Consider the following 24,971-nt stretch of genomic DNA (forward strand, 5'->3'; position numbering starts at 1 on the left):
GAAGAAAAAGTTTAATAACATTCAGAGAAATTGAGATATTGAATACAAATTGAAGAAGTGTAGTATATAAGATCTCAAGTAGAAATTGATAATTAAAAAGAGAATTTTCCAGATTGAACCATTTCAGAGAGATTTTCATTCATTGAACAATCCTTTCCTTTTGCTTACAAAGTTGCATGAACCACTTTGGTTGCTTATGTAGTTCTGCAAACCCCTTTAGGCTGCACTACAACATTAGTGAGCAACATGATCCCAAATTTCTTTGCTAAAATCCTATCCTTCCCATCTTATCCAACTCTGTTTTTTGTCCTCCCACATAAAAAATGAAGAAACAGAACTATATTTGTTTATAAAATTAAAGAATGATCAATAACAATTCGATTTATCAGAACCTGGCACAGCGTGCTGGTAGACCGGTTTGATGATCAACCATGACTATCTCTGTGGCATTGTTGCATCCAATCACATCCTGCCCCAACTTGGCTCCAGCAGCCTTTAAGCCTTTAAGAGAAACCGGCATGTTGAAGAGGTTCAAAGATGGCAATCTTGAGGCCGGAGGCAATTTGCCACCTGGCAAGAAATTTCGGAAGTCTTCCTTCAACAATGGCACTTCAAAATCTGACTTGTCATGCTTCACAACATTGTCCTTGGCGCTGATATGAGCCCCGGGTTCCATATGGTTAGTGGAAAAGCTTGCCTGGTTTGGAAAGTTTGGATAAAGACTCACATATCCTCTGAGGTACATCATGTCTATAAGAAACTTTTTCCATGACGCTTGCCAACCATTAGTCCGGGACTTCGGAATTTGAACCGGGTTTTTCTTGGCATCTTCGGTGAACCTCATGTTCATATAGACATAGAACTCTCTCCATTGCTTGGGGAAGAAGACTGCTCCCCAACTGCAAGGTAACTGGTGGAAATAAGGTGTGTTTGGATGAATGTTCTTAAAAAACTGTGTTGGGTTCCATTTAGGCCTTTCTTTCACCACCTCAACTATCCTAGGGGTGTAGAGAGAGATTGAGGACAACTCGGGAAGAGACACTTGAGGATCATAGTGGTAGGCTAAGAGGGCGTATTTGATCCATAGGTAGTAGTAAGGTGAGACTTCGATATCATCTTCAAGTAGCAGACCAAAATCATCATCAGATGAAGGGTACCAACTCTCACTGACAGCTCGAATAAGCCCTCCTTGTATGATCCTCCTCTTGAGAGTTTTAGGGCCATGAGGCCAGTCAAATGAGCTTACTAATCTAATAGTTGCTTCATCAACTTTGCTGTCCATGTTGAAGCTGATAGGTACCTCATCCCCAAGATAGTATGCATCACTGAGAGATTTGAGAAGCCTTGTAAGGGAATGCACCCGGTTTTGGGTGATAATGTTGATAGAAATCCGCATTCTGTTCCAATCTGCAAAGCATAAATTTTGTTGGTTAACAAATTAATGCTTATTAAATATTTTGTAGAATATATAATTGAGTTAGCTTAAGTTACAAGGAATTTGAATAAGAGAAAAGTTGGGATTCTTACTTGGCAATGCTGTTGTTCGAAGATCAGTCATCCAAAGAACTTTTGATATTGAAGGCCTTGGTAAAAGAACCAATGTTGTACCATTCCCATTAGTCTCTGTTGCCATTTTCAAAATTTTTTTCACATTAGGATCAATGTCAGCCACTGCAATCACCACACTCGGGTTATGAATCTTGATCAACCCTTTCATGCTAGCATATACTCCTTGCAGCACTACCACCTCCGAGTTTGATATCCCCGAAAGAGCCCCCACTGCCAAATCGAAGATCTTAAACCTCCGCTCTTTGCATACCAACTTAGGCCACTTGAGTGCAGTAGCTGCATCTTCACAAGGGCAGAAATTGCCTCCAGAGACGGCAATGTAAGCTTTCTTTCCAACAGTGGACCTGAATTTCTCAATAAGAGGTGCGAGTGCTTTAACTTCATCAACAGAATGAGCATAGAAAAGGACATCAATTTTTTGAGGATGCATTGCAGCCCACTGCGTGATATAACCAGTAGATAGTGCTTTCCACCATTGATCGTCTCGGACTTGAACAATGTCTTTGAAAATTACAGTGGTTTCGGATACATAAGCAAGTCTATGTTCACTGTCACCCCAAGTTTCCTTATCCTTTGGGTCAACTGGAAGAACAAATGAGCCAGCATTTCTGTACTTTTGAAGCTGATAACTGCATTTTTATCAAGAAAGGAACATCATTAGAGACTTAGAAGCATATAAATGATATAGTACCTAATTGACAAGAAGTCTTCTCAATATATTTTTGACATCATTAAACTTTAGTTCTCTCTTTATGTGATCTATTTTCCAATGTTGGCAAGATATACTTGAAATTTTGTTTTTGGAACTGCTATTTAATAATCTTAAATAAAAAAAAAAAATCCTTTTTCAGTGGTTGGTGAAGTCCTTTTAGTGTATATCCCTAATGGTGTTGGCCAAAATGTTCTTTTGGCCAATGGAGTGCAATAACAAGCCCCTAATGCTTTCGGGAATCTCAAAAAGAGAACCATCTTTCCAAGAAGGTTGTTGCTTAATCAAGCAAAATGGACATGTATAATGTGGAGTAAATTATATACATAAGACAAACAAGTGGATGCAGAAAATCAAAATAGTGGAAACAGGGCATAGAATACCTATTTTAAATAGAAGGTATTCTATTCAGCTGTATAAAAGACAAGTTAACTCCATTATTAGTGTAAGTTTAAGATTCCTTCAACCAAATTTATCAATTAAGAAAAGAAATTTGATGAAGTACAGAATTAGAACTTCAAATTAAGTCTAAAGAGTTTCCGAGTAAATAGGAATTATAGGATCAAGTTTAATCCCTAGACAGTTGAATTAATCCAACCAAGGCATTCAAATCATGGTTTTAGTGTTCCCAATAGATATTGAGAATCAAATCTAGAAACCCTCTGATATATATACTTAATATTGTTGACTCAAGGTAACTCCAATTTACTATGTAGGTTTGTGCTCAAGGTAAAAACTTCAATGCAGATAAAAATGACCAAAAACGCAGAAGTTAAAGGGTTGTAATCATAATTAACACATACCTAAGGTGCAGATCTTCACCGGTCGAAAATGTGAAGGGTGTCTCAATGAAAAGTGTCTTAATCAGCTCTGCAGATAAGAACCAAGAGCTGGAAAGAAAGTCCACCTGCACAATTTTATCAAGAGTGATATCATATGCAGGGTCAGGTAAATAAAGTCCTGCCTCCTTAGACCTGAACTTTCTATAGCTTGGAAAAGTGAAGTCCTTTTGCCTAAATGGCAAAATCCTTCCTATGCTGCCCAAAACCGAGTTCTTGTACTTCTCTGTCCCTGCTACATGTGACAAAATCTGCAGCATTTTCTTCCCGGGAATCATGTCATCATCAACAATGTACACAAGATCGGCTTCGGTTTGCAAAGCCATTTGGAACCTTCCATAGTACTTGAAGTCATAGCTTGAACTTATGAAGCTTATTCTTGAATCGTTGTAGCTGTCGACGATTCTCTTCAAAGAGAGCTCATTTGGACTCCCAAATGAAAGAACCCAAACATGGTGGAAAGGAAGGGTTTGTTGGAGCAAGGCATCAAGCTGAGCACAAAGTGTTTTCCTCTTGAAGTGGTTCAAGATCACTGTGACTTTTGGTCTGTTGGGACCTTTCAAATCCCACTTGGACTTCATTGCCATCAGCTGAGCAAGAGTTTCTGTACCAATGTTCTTGCTTTGGAAGTCCAACACCTCATTGTAAAGCTCTGTTTTCAGCTTGATCATCTGAGCATCATTGGACTTCTTCTGCTCGAAATCAATCTTTTCGTGCTCGCAAATTTCGGAGGGAGTGATGGGTTGGATTTCGGCCAATCTCACAAGAGAAGCAGAATCTTGATAGTGACCAATGATGTGGGGTGGGATTATGTACTGTTTCCATTGCTGTGCAATCTTGGTAGCCCATGTGAAGTCTGGTTTGGTTCGTAAATCGATGGAAGGGCTCATGTAGTAGAGAAGGAATGTTGCGTAAACTGCAAAGGCAAACTGGAGACAAGTGAGAGCTGTGACAAGCCTAGCAGAAGTGCTCTTCTGAGGTTTCCCCTTGGCTTTTCCTCCAACATAATCACTCAGCATTCCTTCCAAGTAATCCCTACTTCTCGTATTCGTATTTCGATCAAGTCCCATCATATGATGTTTAAGTATACAGAATCGTGTTACACCTGCAAGAAACATTTACAATCCATCAGTTTAGAACTCCCGCTACACCTCAAAATTGTATACATGCATAGCCAAGCTTGATGCTTACCAAAAGATGCAAGACACAAACCAAATTGGAAAATGCTATGAACTTTTAGGAGTAGTGATATCTCTTTGAAACAAAGTAGAAGATGATATGTATAGAACTGTCTCGGAGGAATTTCGTAGAACAATTGGAGTTCACCACCAACTACGCAGCACAAGAATGTAGAACCACGTTTAGGAAAAGCCTTTGGAGGGTCAAGTTCACGATGAAAAGGAGGAGGAGAGATAGCAAAAGCCAAGAAGGGCTTTAAAACTAAGCAGGTCCTGATTTTGTTGACGAGCTAACGGATCGAGTGGTTTTTATATACATAAAAGAAAGGGTCACAAGAAGTGCAGGGGAAGCAGCCCATGGAAAATGCATCAAAGCTCACATGGAGTTAACGCTTATATTAAAAGAAAATGAGAAACAAAATGTGTGATTTTTAAAGAAATGGGGGGTTTGATAATTAACGCGTTTCCTTCACTACAACTCTCACATTTCCACCCTTCAGTCACCACTTTAAAGCCTGCTTTGACGCCTTAGAAAAGGGCTTCCCCTGCGTTTTCGGCACTGCTGTGTTTAACACAACTCTCTTTGACTCAAATTTACTAATTACGTACTGGATTCATAATTGACCAATCAAGGTCTAAGTTTCTGAACCTTAGGAAGGTTTATAATCATTGTTTAACGAAAATTAAACAGTTTAGCTAATGGGATCAAAATTGACAAAACCCAATTTCCAAGAAAAATAGTATTAATTTTGCCTAATAAGTTCAGTACATGTACCATGAAAAGACCATATATGGACTCAAAGGAAAGACAGACATGTTACACACACTACCTTGAGGATCAAGTAAAAATGAATCAAAGAAAGAACCACGGGAGGATCAAGTAAAAATGAATCAAATGAACCAAGGGATCTCCAGCTTCTTCCTGCTTCAACTAAGCAAGCTTAAAGCTAAACCTGAATTTCACACCACCACCACCACAACTTATGTCAATGAAGAGGCCACGTCGAGGTTACAGGGAATGGAAGCATATGCATTAGGGCATAAGGATTGAGTAGGGAAGAGATAATTAGTAGAGAATAATGTGAAACTATATATTGAATATATAGTTTGACCTTTTGCATAAAGATGCCTAATTGAACGTTGCAGCAAGCTTATAAGTTTGTTTATGGGTTTTTGCCAAACTTTGACGAGTTCATCGTTGCAAGAAACCTGTAGGCTGAATAGATTTGCTTGTAGCTAGCAGTACCAAAAATAGGACTTATTTTATCCATGGGAAAACAGCTAGAAAAATTAAGGGAAGCAAAGTATGAATGGAAGTATATATGGAACACTCGCTGTTATTAACCTAAATTGGTCAAGTCGTATTTTTGTAGGTGAGTTGCCATTAGAGTTGCAGAAGCTAAGAAAAGAAGAACAGAACATTAGGTTTATTATCATTTTTGAAAAATGATCCCATTACGATCACATTCAGTCGCACCAGGTTGTTTTAGTGTGAACACCTCTGTGGAACAAACATAGTCATTGCTTCAGATACTTCGGTTTAAGTAAAATGTATGAGTGGGTTTTAAGATGTGTTTAGTGTTGAGGATATAAACATCCCACATGGGAAAAATATGGGATCTTGCTTATGGGTTTATAAGGATTTAGGCCACTCTATCTATTGCCAATTGGTTTACTTTACCCCAGATTACTTTATCATGGTATTAGAGCGGGTTATCCCACGTGTGCATGCCTAACGGCCACACGGACTCCACATCACCAAAAAGTTGTCCACGTGTATGAATTGAAAATCCGCCACACGTGCGAGGGCGTGTTGAGAATATAAACATCCCACATGGGAAAAATATGGGACCTTGCCTATGAGTTTGTAAGGATTTGAGCCACTCCATCCATTGCCAATGAGTTTTGGATGCGAACCCCAGATTACTTTATCATTTAGTTCTATTAAGAAAATTAGTATGGACATGAAGCTTGCATGAAATTTAAAAAAAATAAAAACAAATAACTATTATTTGGTGATTAAACAATTACCCTGATTGTAGTAGCTAGGGATGGCAATGGGGAGGGTAGGGTAAGGAGATTAAATTATCATTCCCATACCTGACTTCATTCTCCATCCCCTTACTTGCCCCAATCCCCGTAATAAGATACTGGGGATTCCCCGTCTCCGTCCCTATTGGGGATTAGGTCCTCGTACCCGCCTCAATCCCCGTCAACAATATTACTAATTTATAATATAAAAATTTATACAAATAATTATGGATTGTAAAATATGAAGTTAAAATCATCAATATTATGGGGATTCCCCATCTTCATCCCTATTGGGGATTAGGTCCCCGTACCCGCCCCAATCCCCGTTAACAATATTACTAATTTATTATATAAAAATTTACACAAATAATTATGGATTGTAAAATATGAAGTTAAAATCAAACATCAAAATAAAATAAATTTCTTATTTCAATCAAGGAAAATTGACATGTTGATAAAGATCTTTTATTAAAAGAATCTTCCTTTTTTTGAACATATTTATTAACAAAATAATATCAAATATATATATATATATATATATATATATATATATATATATATATATATATATATAATGCTTACTGGGTGATTATGGGGATGGGGCTCAAAATACCATCCCCATCCCGTACCCCATTTCAGAATTCGAATACTGGGGATCCCCATCCCCGTTACTCGATTTCCCCCGAATTTCTCCCCGTTAGGGTCGAATACCCGATGGGTACCCTACCCGATAGGGATTTTTGCCATCTCTAATTGTAGAGGCCGGTATGTTGAGGTACGTCTAGAAATGTTACTCTCTTCGTAGTGGAGATTGGATAGTTTTTAGTCGAGTAGGACTATTGGGACCAGTGGCGGAGCCAAAATCTTAAGCTTATTGGGACAAAAAAAAAATATCAAAACATAAAAAATCTCTAAATGAAATTTCTATCTATTATAATGGTAATTGTCCTCGACGAGAATTTATATTTTAAAATTGTTTCATAACAGCCTCCCCATCTATACTAGTAAAATATCTTTAGTAGACTCTCTTTCTTGGCTCCTTAGCTATTCTGGAGAGCGTGTGTACCTTTTTATCAATTTTAAGTGGCTCTCCATTTTACTTTTAGGTATCTCACTCCTAAATATAGAGAGCGAGATGAGGCTTTCTATTATTTTTGTTAATTTAAGACATTTATTTTAATTTTTAAGTTGTTTTATGTAATTTCTAAATACATTTAAACTATTTTTTCTTTATTCAATAAATAATAGAAATTCAAAACTAGCTAACATAGAGAGAATTAATGCAAACATATTTTAAAAATGGCTAGCCAAAATAATTTTTTAGCTACTTTGGCTAAAACTTGACTAAAGAATAGCTAGCATTGCTATAGTAACCTAAAAAATAATATTAAGTCTCATAAAGTCATCCCAGAAATGCAACACATGTCCACTTTAATTTATATATACTAGATTTTCTCCACACATGCTCTGCATGTGCAATAAAAAAAGAAAACGGTTATTGCAGAGAATAGATAATGGGAGAGCAGAGTGGGTTGTGGGTTCTTTTTTTTGTTTATTCTTTTAATAAAAATATATTTTGTAAATGTTATAATTGACCTTATGATTTAATTAATTCTCAAAGTTTATTAATTTTATGGGTCATTTCTGTCAAAATTTTAAATTCGAGCTAACAAACCGTTTTCTCTTAATAGTACTATAGTAGTATAGATATAGAGAAAATTTTACAAACAGTACCCCAAATAAAGCCCATTCATCACTTTGGTACATCACATTTAAAAACTATCACATTGGTACCTCAACATTTAAAGTCAACACAATTTTCATACCCTCCGCTTATAACGGCATTAAATTCATTGCCATGTAAGCTATTTCATGGACAATTTTGTCTTTTCATTTTCTATTTTTTTCCCCCTTCTTCTTCCCCTTCTAATCACAGAATACTCTCTCTCTCTCTCTCTCCCTCCCCCGTAAAGTCCAAAGAAGAATCTGAACTCGAACCGGTCTCCCTATGTTTATAGCTATTTGAATCCAAAGTCATTGCCTCTGTCTTCAACCTTTGCCGGTGATAACACAGTCCCTGTTGCCGCGAAAGAATGAGGATGAGGGAGGTTGAGGGTCTGATGACCCATGCCTCATCAGCGCACAACCTGCGCTGGCAAGTGAGGCCAAGCAATTAGCTGCCTCTCGGTTAACCCAACTCTATCGAATTTGAAAAAATATGTCTTGTTTTCGTTTGATTTGACTGAGAATTGGGTAAACTTCCCATTTTGAATGTTTCTTTCCCCTAATTGCATCAATAGCATCACTTGATTATCATTCAATTTCAATCTTGTCCCATCTTTTTTCCAAGGCCAATGAGAGAGCCTATGAAATAGCCAGTATCTCTACAAGAACGACAGAGATGGCATGGATCTATTTCGTAAACCCTCCTACAAGGTGACAAGATCAATTGGCTCTGGTTGGAAAACAGCCAAACAGCCCCAAGTTCTGAAATTAAAGGTGGTCAATTTTGTTTCTTTGTTAGTCAGAACGATTCGAACTTTGGCTGAGCGAGATAAACAAAAATGACCACATAGATGAACACATAGGAGACAAAACCCAGTAATAGTTTATGAGTTTTGATCTCTGAAACTTTTGTGAATTAGGAACAGAGATAGGGAAGCATATATGAGCAGTAATCATCCAAAAATAAGCAAACCCATAACAATCAAAACTTGAATGAATGAGAGAGAGAGAGAGAGATGCGTACCATTTGAAGAGACTAATGAGTAATGAGAGTAGCAGATGGTGGAGAGAGAGTTTCATGATTAGGAGGGTAAGAATTGAAAAAAAAAAAAAAGAGTAAATGAAAAGCCAAAAATACCCATAGAATTGACGCTGTTATAAATAGAATGTATTAAAATTGGGTTGGGTTTAAATGTTGAGGTACGTACCAATATGATAGTTTGGAAATGTGATGTATCAAAATGATGAATGGATTTTATTTGGAGTATTATTTATAAAATTTTCTCATATATATATATATATATATATAGGACTTCTATGCTAAGGAGGTCCTTAACTTAGTTTAAGGAACGGATTTCCATATTTTGACCACTTTTTGACCGCATATTCACATCTTAACCATAGTTTTTAGGTATATATGAGTAGATCACTTCTGCAAATTTTCAGTCAAATTGATGATCGTTAAGGCATCCAAAACTGTAATTTACGCGAATGGTTCAGGTTGGACAGATTTGGTTCATTCGTGTAAATTGCATTTTTGGATAACTTAATGATCATACTGAAAATTTGCAGAGATGATCTACTCATATATATCTAAAAACTGAACGGTTAAGATGTGAATATGTGATCGAAAAGTGGTCAAAATATGGACATCCGTTCCTTAAGCTAAGTTTTGAGTTGAAGGAGGTCAGACATTTTTATTCAATATGGAAGAAGCAATATTACACAGTGACCCACCTCTGTAGGGCCATCAGAAAGAGACAACGCTAAACGTAATACCACTGCACCTATTGAGTGAAGCTCAGGGGTGAGTAAACTAATAAGAAACTGATAATAAAATTTTTCTACAGAATCCATCAGGAGACTCGCTGACAACCTCAGACCAATAATCCCGTCAATTCCTCGCGGGTACTGATCCCAATAAAAAGTTAAGTACCTAGACAAAAACCGTTATGGATCCCAAATTTTTATAAAAAAGCCACCGAGATCCCAAATCCAGATCCAAAACCGAATAGGCCCACATGGACCACATGTTGCAGCCCTAGCCATTCCATTAAGTCCCAAGCCCAAGCCCAAATCAGAAAACCAAAGCAAAGCCCAACACCACTTAGGGTTAGCCCTGGCAACCAAGTCAACAGAACCTTTGACTTTGCCGCCCCTGACACCTGCACCCAAGCTGCACTGCCAAAAGCCCGAAAGAAGCTGACTGTAATTCCAAAGCGCCGCCACACCGGGCTTCCATCCAACTGATGACGAGGGACCAAAAGACTGAGCCCAACGTCATCAACCTGGAAAACAGATGAGCAAAACGGAATTGGAGCCGCAGGTTGACTTTGCCCCCATACCAGTAGACGCCGGTCAGCCGGAAGACAACCATGAAGGGACTTGAACAGAATCTGACCCGACCCGTGTAAAACCCAACCCTTCAATCGCAGCTGCCATGCTCGAACCAGATCTGCCTACACCTTAGATCCTTTGAGCCACGCACGCCGTGGCCTAGACGAGCCACAATAACTTGACGGCACCCCCGAGACTACACAGTCCTGCACCGCAAAAGGCAATCGCTCCAAAAAAGACCAGGTCCCCAGTCCTATTAGCCACGATGGCGCAGGAGAAACCTGCGAAAGAGAAGACACGACAACACCCTGCCTTGATTTGGGCGATCCCAAAAGAGACGCCGTAGTTGTACTCCATACATGACGGAGAGAGGTATAGAGAGGCCAAACCCCAAGGCGGCGCTTTCCCAACCCTAGCAGAGCTCTGCTAGGTCGAGATATGTCCGGGATTGTTCCTTAAGCTAAGTTAAGGACCTCCTTAGCAGAGCAAGATTATATATATATATATATATATATATATATATATATATATATATATATATATATATATATATATAATTTCTCAACATCGAACAACTTAAAACCCTCTTCATACCATCTTCCCTACCAATCTCAGGCCTCAAATCAGAACCCTTTCTTGAATCATGTGTGTGCAGATCCCTTATGCTACCTAACTCAAAACTCACAATAATCTCAGGCCTCAAATCTTCTTCTTGGAAGATCGAGGAAGCCAGAGAAGGTTTTTTCTTTTGTTCGTGTGGCACAACAAAGAAGAAGAAAGTGTGATATATTTATTTAATAATATATTTTTTATTCGAACCGAGGCATGAGACTCAGCTAGTTCCGATCCGTAGTCCCTCTGCCGCTAATTGGGATTACAATTACTTAGGTTTGGTCTGAAATCTTGGTGAATTTTATTTAAGAGTTTGAAACTTTAAATATCCGGTTGAATCAATTTTGAAACTTGAACCAAAAACTCACCTTGGTGCCTCGGATGTACGCTACATCTCGAGTCTGTTGTACTCGTTCGTAAACATTAGTAATGAGTACCTCTTTTGGTAGAAGAAATACTTGTCTAACCTGATAGTAAGGTCGTTTGTGTAATCGCAATAATTGATACTTCATTATGTAGGGAAATTGTTTGTAACTTAGGTGAATCATTTTGTATGTTTTAAGTTTTTAACTAGAGTGATGCTACGTACACCAAATATATTTACCAAAATTTGATCCCAAATGATGTGGCAAGTGATGTGTCAACTGCCACATAATCATCTTAACTAGATAATTAATTTCCAATTTGTTTTATTATTTTCACTTTTTGCCTATTATTTTCATCTATTTTTAGGGTAAAAACTGAAGATCAGAAACCCAACGAATTTCTTTCATATGCAGGCCATTGTTTTCTTTCTTTTCAAATCCTAGAATCGAAGACCATGCTGCTGTAGCAATTAATATTGAAAAAGACATTTCTAATTGGTTCCATAGATCTTATCTTCCCAATGTGCTCATTCTCTAATTGAACAAATAAAAAATTCTAAACATATTTATGTAGAAAATTGATGGGCAGGAGATGCAAAACTACCTCTTCAAAGATTAAGCATCTGTGAAAAGAACTTGCTCATCTCAAATTGAGCTAGGTTCCATTTTTGTGCAACATAGATAAATGTTATTAATTTGAGAAAAGACGAACGTGCTCTTAGGTTGGATTCAATGAATCAATGTCAGGTAGCTAGAACCCTAAATCTGAACATTGAAGATAAAATCACCGAATTTTTTTTTCAGATAAAAAGAAATTAATAATTTTTATTTAATTAACAAAAAAAGAAAGTGGACATGTTAGAAACTATTGGGATGTAAATGATTACGTGGCAACTGCCACATCATTTGAGACTCAATTTTGGTAAAAAATTTTGGGATTCCAAGCGTTTTTCTTTTAACTATAACTTCGTTGATGCCACTTCCTTTTTTTTAATATTTGAGCAATATTTTTTTTAATATTTGAGCAATACTTTCAGGATATAAGTAAATAATAAAACACTGTTGTTCTTCCTGTAATTAAAGAAAAAGAAAAAATCTCATGATTTCATCCATATGGAATAATCACAGATGATGATTATGAAATGATGTCATAGCTTGGTATAAATCCTACTAACCAAGAAGTCCACAAAAGTGACCAACCAAGAAGTCCACAAAAGTGTATGCACTACCATTAGAATTCCGTGGGTCCTTTCTACAGATGGATCGCGCATCATCATGTAGCAATTCTGTAGCACTTCTTAGACTCAAAGTTGCTTCAATAATATGAATGAATCATGGAAAACAGTTATATGCCAAATAATAGAAATATAAAAAATAAATAGCTTGTATACCCGAGTATTTGGAACTTCCATTAAAAGGTCGTTGCCTAATATTAAAAATAAAAAAGAAGAAGAAGAAAAAGAAATTATTGAGGTTACATCATTTTTTAGAATATCATTTATTTTCTTAATTTCCTATCCTCATCTTCAATTGAGATATACATGAAAACAGAAATGGACTTCTATTATGTTCTTCTTTTTGGCCTTTACTTTAACCTAACATTTTTTGAACTTTTCTTATTTTTTAAGTGATTGTCTATGAAATTTCATTGTTTTCATTTAAAACATTGTAAAATATCAGCGCGGCCTGATGAATCTGAACTCATCCTTCATTTTCTTGTTATATATGTTGTACTTTATTATAAAAACACATCTAGTTAATCTATATAATAATCTACGTATCATTCTCCACTTGCATATATACAATAAGTTAATGAAAGCCAACAATATTAAAATTTGCGCAAGTTTAATAACTAATTTTTCTCCCTCTCATAATGCTTTCAAAATGCACGACCAGAAAAAAAACAAAAATGATAACAATAATGCTTTCAAAATGCCTCATAGCTCGAGTCCCACATGAATGGTGACCGGTAAGGATCATGAGCTGATCGATCGAAACCACATATTTACAAGTTTATAACATGATTTGATCGATATATATATACACTCCCATTAACTAATTACATAAATATAGTTATTTCCTGTAGTTTCAGTACGTAATTATTTCTTGCACAGAAATAAGGATCTGACACACGTGCATGGGACTCTATAGATCAGATCTATAGAGTCCCATGCACTAAAATGGCATATGTACATATGCCATTTTAGCATTAATATTAATCCAATTCCAAGGTCAAAACCCTAAACGGCTAAACCCTAGCTTTACAGAAAAAGTCAACCTTGACGGTCGATCGACTTCGACGAGTATGGGAATCTTGAACATGAACCCAGCTAGTGGAAGCCACATAGGCAGAAGAATGAACGAAAATACTCATCTTGCTGTAGTTATATGCAATCGACCTAACAAAGAAAATTCTGGATTCATGATTCATCAATAATCAAAGTCTTTTGAGGATCTGTAGAGTCATGTGCAGGTCCTGCTTCTTTTTAATTTTACAAGCAATACGTACACGCGTACATACATATCATATATTGCCTCTTGGTCAACTTGAAGATTGTGGTCTTACTTAGGGTGCTTTTATGCATAGAAGTGGAGCAACACCTAAATAATACCTAATGGATTTTCTCGAGGTATTTCACGTGGTATAGAGGCTTCTAGTCCAGGGAGATTTTTGAAGGGATCTACGTACGGCCGTCCCTCTGAGTCTTTATAAGGTGGACAAATGAGCTTAGGCTTTCTTTCATTCTATTAGAGTTGACTTGTATACCAATAATGCCCATAGTGGATGCATCTAAATGTCCCTTGTTGTCAATTTTAATTTAGTACTCGCAAGTGCACGAGTCAATTGTAGAATAGAGTTGCAAGCACGAGGTCATTCCCTCAAGGACTGATTGAGACAATTTTGTTATGACAAATGTGCTATACTTAAGTGAAACAAACTGATTTTTATGATGTGATTGAGGTTTAAACAGAAAATTAAAGAAAGGAAAACTAAAATTAAAGACAAGAATGAGCAATGAAATTTAAACTCTAAAGAAAGCAGATTATGAAGGCGCTAGAGCATTGAATGCACCACGTAATACTTCTATCCGATTCTCTAGTTGATAACAATTGAACACCTAGATTTCATGCTAAAGATTTCCGTACATAAGCCTTATTGATCCCAGACATATGCCAAAGTTCTTCTAACCTATGAATTCCAACTTATTGATCATGTATAGAACTCAAGTAGCCAAACTATGATTTACTCCACTTAATGATCAAGTTCAAGCAAACATGTTCAACTCCATTAAGCACAAAAGAACTAGGAAATCATGCAAACAAGAATATCGACTATGATCAAGCACTTGTATTCTTAATTCACAACTCTTTAATCACAAGATTGAATTATCTTCTGGCACCCTAGAAAACATCTACTCATTGATCAAGCATCATGTTCTCCAACCAAATAACTCATAGACAAAATTGATCCCGAGCAAAGATTTTGAATAAAAGTTCTATTGAAACGGTGATTAAGAGTTTAACATAGAAATCCAGAAATTCAATAGCAAACCAACTAAACAAATAGAATAGTCATACTAGGGGCTTCATCTCAGCCCTAGCTTAGAAGTTTAGCAATCCATAACTATGAAAAACATGACTAGAATCAAAGAAAACATGAAACAAACAATGGAAGAATTGAGGAACTCGGGTCCAGCGATGGTGAGAGCTTGTCTTCTCCTCGTTCTCTGCGGAATATGCTGCCTATTGTATCTCTAGGCGTGCTAGGTTTTCTGCCCGTATCTGTCTTTCCAAATCCCACTTGACTTTGGGCTTCTTAGGTCTTCTAGTCCAACTTGGAATAGATTCCTTCTCTCCAAAGAAAACGCAAGGCTACTATAGTTAACACAAGGAATTACTCCAAACATGCCAGACACGTTCAGTCTTATCCCGTCAAAGTGCTAAGAGCAATGGACTTGGGCTTCACAAATCAGATTCCGAAAAGATATGCAAAATTCGTCAGAATCGGCCTTCCCGAACTAGGTTCGCTTAAATCATCATAACTTCCTCCAAAAGAATGCGAATCCACTTCTGTAAAATTCCTCAGAAAGCTAACATCCATATCTTTCTAGTGGTATAAGACTCGGCTGCTAGTTCCTTGTGAGAAGGTACAGTTTAATACTTGAAGTTGACGCAAAACAGAGACAATTCTGGAAAATCAGGATGGCCAGCATCCTTTCAATCCTGCGTGACTCTAAGCTCCAAATCTTTCTTTTCTCCAATTTAACCTACAAAACACAAACACAAAGTAAAAGACTCAAAAATGACAAGAACTAAGCCTAGAATCCGATATTTAAGGGTATAAAAATGTATGAAATTATGAGTCTATCATCCTTCACACGGGCCTCTTAAGTTTTTAAGAGAAAATGATTATATTCTCTGTATACATTTTGATAACTCCATATGCATCTCCAACAAAGGTTACAAATCAATTTTTGTGACACATATTTGGTACATTTGCTCCAAACAGTGAAGGACTATAGTGAGACTCTAATTGAGCTGAAATCAAATGGGGTCTTAGAACTATGTATAAATGAGCAAGAAGTGTGTTATAACCTTATAAGAAAAGTAGAGATTTTATTTTTATTTTTTTTATACTCTATTAAAATATGATCTAATTTTTATTAATAATATAGAAACATGATTGCTTACAAGTCGTAAATAAAAGCTAATTAAAGACATCTTAAAAACATCGCCAAGTAATTAATTGAAAATTGAGAAAAATATATTTTCAGAATGTGACCCACTCACATTTAGGGTTGGATTTCGTAGAACGTGTTTTGCTACTTTTATCTGGCGAACCAATCACCGTCGGTGACGACTCCTTACCACGTCGGCGTATGATTGGTGCACTCAGACATGCATTGTTCTCTTTCTTCGGGTTGGGTCTTCAATCGGTGGGGATCGATGGCATGCCAAATCATTTTTCTTCTTCTTCAAATAGTAGCAATAACTATTATGGTGCTTCAATTCAGGGTGATCTGTCCACAAGTGGTTGGGTACAAGACGTACTAGGGTGGCAGACCACAAATCAGGTTGCTTGGGTAACTAGCATATGGTGAATTGCTCTGTGTCACGACCCGCACCTAAGAGTAGTGCTATCGTGACACTTTGTGATGGAGATGCCGAGAGGGGTGAGCCTTAGAGCCCAAGGGCGAGCTTCAAGCTAATGGAGGGCGAGTGGCATTGTCGTAATTAAGTAGAAGTTCTGGTTCGAGGTACTTCGGCTTGGAATTTGGGAAAACTCCAAACACGAGAAATGTCTGGGACGTCGAAACAAGTTCAACACACTTGACGGCATGTCATTTGGATTTTCTATGAATTAGTTATGACATATTAGTTTCCTCGGCTATTTTGATGTTTCCTCCCACCTTGATCATTTAAGCAAAATATGCTCTATAGGAGGAAACCTGGTGTCAAGCTCTCCACCACCCCGGTGTTGGCCTTCTTAGGGCACTAAGTGAGCTTCTCCTGGGCACCCGTGGGGGCCTAGGGGGCCGGGCATGTGTTATCAAAAAGGGGCGGCATATGTTTCCATGAGTTAGGATGTCTTGTAGACAGTATTGGCCGAAAGGCTGATATTGCGGGTCGGCGTTGAGGGCGAGGTTTGTATGAGGGCGGTCCTTATGCCATCGGCGTTAGACAAACATGTGGGCTTACGGAAGATATGTCGGGACCCCGCGGTGCTCATTGGCCACAGAGCAAGCGACGTGGGCAAGTGTTAGGGTTCGACCTTGCCTAAAGCAAAGTGATGCCAACAAGCACGAGAGGGGCGACCCCGTGCTAAACTGAAGGATGCTTAAGAGGGGCATCGTGGATGAGTTGCTCACTTGAGCGGCATGATCGCTTGAGGATTGACCTACGGGATAGATTATGCCTTGGAGCTAGAGGTGGCAAACGGGCCGGCCCATTTTAAGCGGGCCTAGTCGTGCTTCGTGCCGTGCTTGGGCCGGCCCATTTATTATCGTGCCGGGCTCGTGCCGGTCCATTTACTTAAACATTAAGCCCGGCCCGGCCCATGGCCCGAGCCCATATCGTGCCGGGCCGTGCTCGTGCCAGGTCAATAACGGGCCGTGCTCGTGCCTACCCACTATAAAGCACGATTTAAAAATCTTAATTTGAACAAATAAAAATTAATTTTATTTAACTATTTAGAAAATTAAAATAAATTAAGTTCTACAACGTTTTTCTTAATCTTAGTTTTTTAAGATTAGATTTCAAATAATTTTTTATATTCCACTATAAGAAAGAAAGAAAAAAAAAACTCAAAATATATTGTTTTTAGTATATTATTGTGAGATTAATCTTTATTAATATAATAAAGATTTAGTATATATTATTCTTTCCTTCATTCTATAGTTGTATTATTATGAGATTAGTCTTTATTAATAAACATATATTTAATATTTAGAAAAAATACTTATGTCAAAACAAGGATATAATGTTTTGTTTCATTATTTTGACAATATAAAAGAAAGCATTGGTGGAATTGTCATGATATTTTAAATAAAAGGTCTTATATTCAAATCTCATCATTTTAGTTTTTTAATATTTTTAAAAACAAAATGAAAATTTGTGTTTGTAACGGGCCGGCCCACAATATGTCGTGCTCGGGCCGTGCCGGGCCTATTACGGGCTCGGGCCAGGCCGGGCCAATGGGCCAATATTCTTAGGCCCAGCCTGACCCGTTATTCTAACGTGCTTGGGTCATGCCGGGTCACTAACGGGTTTGGGCCGTGCCGGGCCTCTTTTAAGCGTGCCGGGCCCGTGCCGTGCTCGTGCTTAGTGGCCCATTTGCCACCTCTACTTGGAGCCATGACAGTTATCAAGAAGAGAGCATGGTACCCTCGTTAAATGGGAAAGGCCACAAGGGCAAGATGCCTTGTCAGGATGGCACTCAAGGCTTGAGTATGTAGGCAGGTGTTGCCCATGAGCCGAGTGGATTGTACAAGGGACACTCACATGGTGCAGGATGTGGGCATGTGTTGCCTATTAGATAAGTAAGTTGTGCAAGTGATGCTCACAAGGCAAAGTATGCGGGCATGTGTTGCCCATGAGCATAGTGGGTTATATGAGTGATGCCCACGAGGGTGAGTATGCGGGCATGTGTTGTCCTGGAGCTGAGTGAGTGGTGCACGGGATGCCCACGAGGCAACTGAGGTGTGCATGCTACTAAGGAATGACCCAAGGAGAGAATGTGAATGCTAACTTGGTCTCGGTACACGGTCATGCTACTTGCTATCGACGTGCGGGATGCATGCGAGTCAACCATGGGCTGACACAAGATGGGATGACACGGAAGCCTATCGGTTGGGCTAGTGTCTTAGAAGACAACCATGACACATGGAAGCGATCGGTTAGTCACATGAGTGAGACTCATGTGTGAGTATCTTTCGTTGGTAAACCCTAACAAGTAAGGGGACGATTTCGGGAAGGGTCAAGTTTACAAGAGAAGCACACAGAGAAAAAGAAAAATAGAGTATCAAGGAAGAAAGGAAGTTAGGTTGGCCTCGGTTCAGAGAAACCTTGGCGCCTCACAGGCTAATTCCGCTTCATGGGGAATGACCTTCCCTGACAGGAGTGTGGACATGGATCTCTTCTTGAGTGCTACCAAGTGGATACCAATTGGACAACGGTGAAGTAAGCCGAACAATCTAGTTGAAGTGGATGCATTGAGCAACCAGGCGTGAGTTGCAGCCTTGCTCCATCAGTGTAAAGTTGAAGGATGGGCCGAGAAGCGCCCAAATGTTGAGAAAACAAGCAAGCTGGGAGTCGGAAGAAGGAAATGAGAGTCATATCAAGTCGTTGATAGTTGTGGTGGACTAGTGCAGTGTCCAATGAAGAGTAAAATGAGCAAATCAGTTGATAGAGACGCATTCTCCTTGAGATTATAAGCCGCGAGAGGAGCACATTTCTCAAAGGAAGTTATAAGCCGTCATTTTCCTCGAGACTATAAGCCGCAAAGAGAGTGCATTTCTTGAAGGATCCTTGAGATTGTAAGCCGCGAGAGAAGTGCATTTCGCCAAGGAAGCTAAAGCAGTTCATTTTTGCTCCGGAGAGGGTCGAGTTCATGTAAGCCACAACAGTTAACATGAGTTGTCAACTATCATGTCAAGGGAAAGTGAGTTGAGTAACTGTCCTTCTGGTTTCAAGTGAGCTTATGCAATGACCAAGGAGGGTCGAACAAGTGAAGATCAGAGGCCATGATGGCCAAGTATGCGAGAAGCGCATGTTCTAAAGGCTAAAGAGAGCCTAGTTGATGTGGACGGTGCCAATCCCACAGTGAGATTGGAGATTGTGGACCATGTTGGTCGTATGTCTTTACTCGAAGAAACATGCGGGACGGTTACAAGGGATGTGTAAGCAGAGTGCTATGTGTGTGATAGGTGAAAGGGAAAACCTCACCTAAAGGGGTGCACTTCCATCGAAGAGGGTATAAGCGGAGCATCATGTGCATAGTTGGTTGATGGCTTTTGTCCGAAAGGGCACACCCCTATCAGAAATGTGTAAGCAGGGTGCTATAGGGGCAAATCAGTCAAAACGATAGAAAGCCCTTTTTATTTAATTTTTTTTTTTTAACTAAAACAAACATATTATTTCTCCCTTTCACCACTTCCTTTCCCAAACCCCCAACACCCATCTGTCTCTTCCTCTCCTCTCCACGACCCACTACCCCCATCCCCCATCCCCAATGCCAAACCACACCCATCGAAACCACCTTCTTCTCCACCGACGATCCAGAATACGACGCCGTCTTCGACCCCCCGGAAGGCTTTGTCCTGCAGCCCCTCATTGTACATAAGGATCTGCAACAACACCATGGGATAATCCTCCACATTCTCAGTTCCACCCTCCTCCTCACTGGACGACGTCGTTTTGTACTCCACGGTGGCCTTGGGCTTGACTCGCCGGAACTTGATCCAAAAGATGGATCACAAATTCCAGCTGAACCCCCGAGCAGGTACTGCTCAGATGCTCAATCCGAGAGTTCCTGACAACTCAATTGCATGAATTGAGCAACTCCTTGTTGATGTTGTAGGTAGTGGTGTAGAAAATAATTTTGTTCATTCTTTTGTTTCTTTTTCTCCTTTATGGACAGATTCTGTTCTCATTGATGTGAGCTCATGTTTCTTAATTAACACATGAATTTGGTACTGGTTGTCAACTTACTGATGGGTGATCCTATTTTCATAATTGAATTAATATATGAATTTGGTAGTGATGGGGAGTTGGGTTTGGGAGATTAAGAAGGGATGATAATGCAAAATGTGTTATTTGAATTCTGGGTTTGATAAGATGGGGAGTTGGGTTTGGTGGGTGTGGATTTGGAAGGTGGAGGAGATGTGGTGGTCGCAGTCATGGAGGAAGAGAAAGGGGTTGGGTCTGGGGGGGGGGGGGGGGGGGAGGGACAGAGAGAGAGATGTGGTGGTCGCGGCCATGGAGGAAGAGAAAGGGGTTGGGTCTGTGGGGGGGGGGGGGAGAGAGAGAGAGAGTGAGAGAGAGATAGATAGAGAGAGAGAGAGAAAAAAAAACTGTCAAAATACTATATTATCCTTTAACAAATAAATAATTACATAAGGCTAACGGAAAAGATGACGGCATGTACCAAACTTGGGTAGAAATTTGAACTTGATGTACCGTTTTGATTTTAACAAAAGTTGATTCACAAAAGGTTAGAATGACCAATACTTCATGTACTCTTCTTGAAATTTTCCCTGTGAAATACAACTATTGATTTAACAATATTGCTCCAGCAATAGTAGCTATTTGTAAATGATATATTATGTTTCATCGAATTGTAAACTGACATGTGGATAAAAGAGGAGAGAGAAATATAACTTTTGCTTTAACGATGTAGGATTCTCTAGCTAAATATAGCTGGCCATTTTAGCTAAAGTTAAATTTATCTTAGCTATAACTAGTCTGTTGCAGTTGAATTTTGCTTCAAAAATAGTTAAATATAACTAAAAATTAAATTTAGCTACTCTGTTAGTGCCAACTCAATTCTATTAAGGTTTTGAAGTTTTGGCCAAGAAACACATTGGGCTTTGTGAATTTGGGTCAGCCCAATTCGGTTGGGTAGAAGCTGATATTATCAATTCACCTTCGGGTAAAACCGACATTTGACATAATCCGATATAGCTGGTTATATTTGTCACCGGAACCTGCATGTCCCTGTTTCGCGAAGCCATGCGAGATTCACATGCAGTCTCTTCCACCTCTCTCCTAACCACCGCAAATCATCTCGAATTTCATCATTCTATTCATCTCTGTTTGTCAATCAACACAGTACCTGTGAGCTTCCATCAGTCATGGGTTGAAGAGTACAACACAAGAGAGTCTCTCTACTCTCTCTTTGGATTCAGGACCAGTTCAAGACACTGCGTGCATTTGGAAATTTTGATAAATAGTCCAGATCTTATCTTTAGGTTGAGGTGGGAAAGTTGACAGAAGAAGGACATCATCAAAAGGCAAACCTTTGAGTTGTACTAAAGTGAGGTAGAGGAAAGGAATTAATCTATTTCGATTCAGTCCCGGGGTATTGGACTGTCCTGAAATTCTGATCCTTCTTGCATGTCTGTACAGAGGAAGGATCTTTCCAACTTGTGGAATTCTTCGTCAAAGGAGTGAACTCTCCAAACTGGGAATCTGTTTTAATTGGTCTTGTTTGGTGTCAAGGTTAGTTGGGTTCTCCTTTAATGGCTTTGGGATGATATTGTGTATATGAAAATTTGGTATTTGATTACCTCAATATGCGTAGCGTATCGATTATACCTGATGATGTGAAGTTGGTCATAAATTAAAAATAAGGATTATGGACTCACTACTAGAATTTTGGTCTTTGACATCGGCCAGAAACCGATGTTAAAAAAAAAATCGTCCGATGTCTTAGTGGGTGATGTTAAAGATCATGAAAACCCAAACATCAGTTTTTAGCCGATGTTAAAAATAACTCTAGACATCAGTTTCTTATAACGTCTCGATGTATAAAATGACTCCAGACATCGGTTGGTTTATAAAAAACTGATTTTGTTTCCTCTTGTGACATCGTTTTACGAAAGAAATTGATTTATATATCAATATTAGACATCTGTTCTATAGATAGAACTGATGTTCTTAGTCATTTATGACATCAGTTTGTTATATTAAGTTGTTGAGTTTTCGTTCTTTTTGCTTCAATTTCTAGTTTAAAAGTGGTTTGCTTCTTATGTGCATAAATCAATTTCTTCACTAGAAAATTATCACAATGAGAATATAAGTGGTAACCAAAAGAAAATTCTCATTAATACTATTTTTGATAAAAAGTGTACAAAGAGTAGGGAGAAGGGGACATATGGCCTAAACTTCTCCATATACAAAACAAAAGGCTTGCAAATAAGTAAAACGGTCATTGTGTACCATTCCATAAGCAAGGTCATCTTTGCACTACTTTCTGCAAAACAAAAATAAAAATGAGATTAAGTTATACCAAGCTATCCATTTCCACACAGATGAATTTAGAATCTTCTAGATCCGTACCTTCTCATCACTGGTTACATGGACACTCAGTGAAATTGACTGCAGACAACCAAACTCTTAATCAGAAAACAAAAAAGATTACAGGGAAACCATACCCAGAGGTATTACTTTATATTATAAATGCACAAGTGGTACAGTGATAAACCAGATTGGGATGCAAGCAACCACAGTGACTACAATATTTTACATAGGATGTTTTAGAAGCGAAAGGCCCCCCTTCAGCAATAGTACTAGATACAATTAAGCTCACTATACATCCTGTTGAAAATAAATATATCCATGCATATCACTACAATATTTGAAATGAAGATATATAACTGGACAACTGAAACTCGACTAACATCTGAAAATGTTGGTTATACCTGTAGACATTAAGCATGTCGAAAAAGATCAATGAAATCTGGGTTAAGAGAAATGTTCCAAGAGAGCTGGCAACCCTTGTGTTTGTCTGCAAACCAAAGAATAATTACAACTGATATCCAAAATAGGACCAACTAAAGAATGGTCAACAACGACTATTATCACACTTAATATTGTTATGACAGACATTGGATACACAGACAAAAAGAGAAAAAAAAATTAACATGTAAAAAGCCCATTTAGGAACCTGACAAACGAAAGAGAAATTGCAATCTTATGTACACAAAATAAACAATATTCAACAAAACAGTCACAGAACACAGAAAATGAAGATAATAATCAGTCTGCATTATATAGTTTCACCAGCAAAGCATAGTATGGATCAATTTTCTACAGGATACCACCATTATATTTCAAGAAATGTATACCTGTAATATATTAAGAACGGTTCGAATCACTTCCTGATCTTTAAGAACTTCGAAACTTTGGCATGCTTGCCCAATGAACTCGGACCATTTCTGAATGACAAGTACCTCATAAGCCACACAATATACTATTAGCACCTGCGACTTTGCAAGTGTGTGTTGTGTGTGCATGCAAGGAGGATATGAACAGGTAAAAAAAACTTGCTCTCTTGAAACACAACACCCATACCACACAATTGTGAGAACATGAAGTGGACCAAGGAAAGGAGACATAACTCAATACAGTCGGGCTGAAAACAAGCAAAACGTTTAAAAGAGAATCTAAAACCTTCCCAGATCAGTATCTCAATGGGGAAGAAAAATAGAAAAGGAAGAAAAGGTGAAAGCATCCAAGAGCCATAGATTGCTTGACACATGAAAATGTAGCAGATATCATTGCTTGGCTGGCAATCATCGCTGCAAGTGTGGCTATCACAATGACTGGCCAAAAAAGACTATCTGTTTCTCCACACAATTCGAGAATAGGAAGTGTCAGAATAATGCACCAAACGCCAAGAGATGTCCCTTATGAAACAACTAGAGTAAAATTGAAATGAATAGGTAGCCATGATGTTGGACGGTCACCTGGTACAGAATCATAGAATATTCTATGAGAAGAATCAGGGTATTTCATAAGATAAGCAGCTTGACCCATGTAAGCAAAAAGGAGGCATGGGAACACCACAAAAGAGAAGGCAATCTGTGCAAGATGTATAGACTATGTAAGGTTTTTGATAAAACAACAGGCAGAGAAGTAAAGGCTACTGATCGGCCAACCTGTATGGCTCGTACAGAGAAATGTCCTAGATCAACAAACATAGCTTCAGCTCCTGCAATGCATAACCGATGCAATGATGTAACTGATTAAGTTCTTAAATCCACAAAACAAATTGAAATAGGAAAATAAAATGGCCATCACATAAAAAAGATTCAGTAATTATTCTTAGGCTCTACCAACAGAAAAATTAAGAGGTACCCATCCCAGATCAGTATCTCAATGGGGAGGAAAAATAGAAAAAGAAGAAAAGGTGAAAGCCAAACGGTGGAAGAGATAAGACCTTGAGCTAGGTGGCTTCTAGGTGTCAAATAAGTGAAACTAGCATGGATGCTTAATAAACAAAAATAAACCTAATTTAAAAACTAACTGCTAGCTTTCACAATAACAAACATATAACCTTAGGTACAATTAAATAAAAGAGTTAATTACTGTTTACTCCATATAC

At 38.3% G+C, this 24,971-nt stretch overlaps 1 protein-coding gene and 1 long non-coding RNA gene across 5 annotated transcripts; both read right to left on the minus strand.

Annotated features, from left to right (window-relative positions):
• Positions 1 to 61: 61 nt before the first annotated feature.
• LOC133732915 (uncharacterized) lies at positions 62 to 4,563 on the minus strand. Its single transcript, XM_062160529.1, has 4 exons — positions 4,309 to 4,563; positions 3,082 to 4,222; positions 1,528 to 2,198; positions 62 to 1,407 (listed from the first exon to the last, which is right to left on the minus strand). The coding sequence occupies exons 2-4, from the start codon at positions 4,188 to 4,190 to the stop codon at positions 386 to 388; spliced, it is 2,802 nt and encodes a 933-aa protein (XP_062016513.1). The 5' UTR covers positions 4,191 to 4,222; positions 4,309 to 4,563; the 3' UTR covers positions 62 to 385.
• Positions 4,564 to 22,665: 18,102 nt separating this feature from the next.
• On the minus strand, positions 22,666 to 24,583 carry LOC133728058 (uncharacterized). 4 transcript variants are annotated; one of them, XR_009855572.1, is made up of 5 exons: positions 24,526 to 24,583; positions 24,334 to 24,448; positions 23,713 to 24,207; positions 22,925 to 23,372; positions 22,666 to 22,838 (listed from the first exon to the last, which is right to left on the minus strand). It is a non-coding gene; the product is annotated as an uncharacterized LOC133728058 (long non-coding RNA). The 4 variants fall into 4 exon arrangements; XR_009855574.1 differs by having other exon boundaries at positions 22,925 to 22,963; positions 23,287 to 23,372; positions 23,713 to 24,448; XR_009855576.1 differs by having other exon boundaries at positions 22,925 to 23,182; positions 23,287 to 23,372; positions 23,713 to 24,448.
• Between the last annotated feature and the right edge of the window lie 388 nt (positions 24,584 to 24,971).

Source organism: Rosa rugosa, chromosome 2 (assembly GCF_958449725.1).
Source record: "Rosa rugosa chromosome 2, drRosRugo1.1, whole genome shotgun sequence".
Lineage (NCBI taxonomy): Eukaryota > Viridiplantae > Streptophyta > Magnoliopsida > Rosales > Rosaceae > Rosa > Rosa rugosa.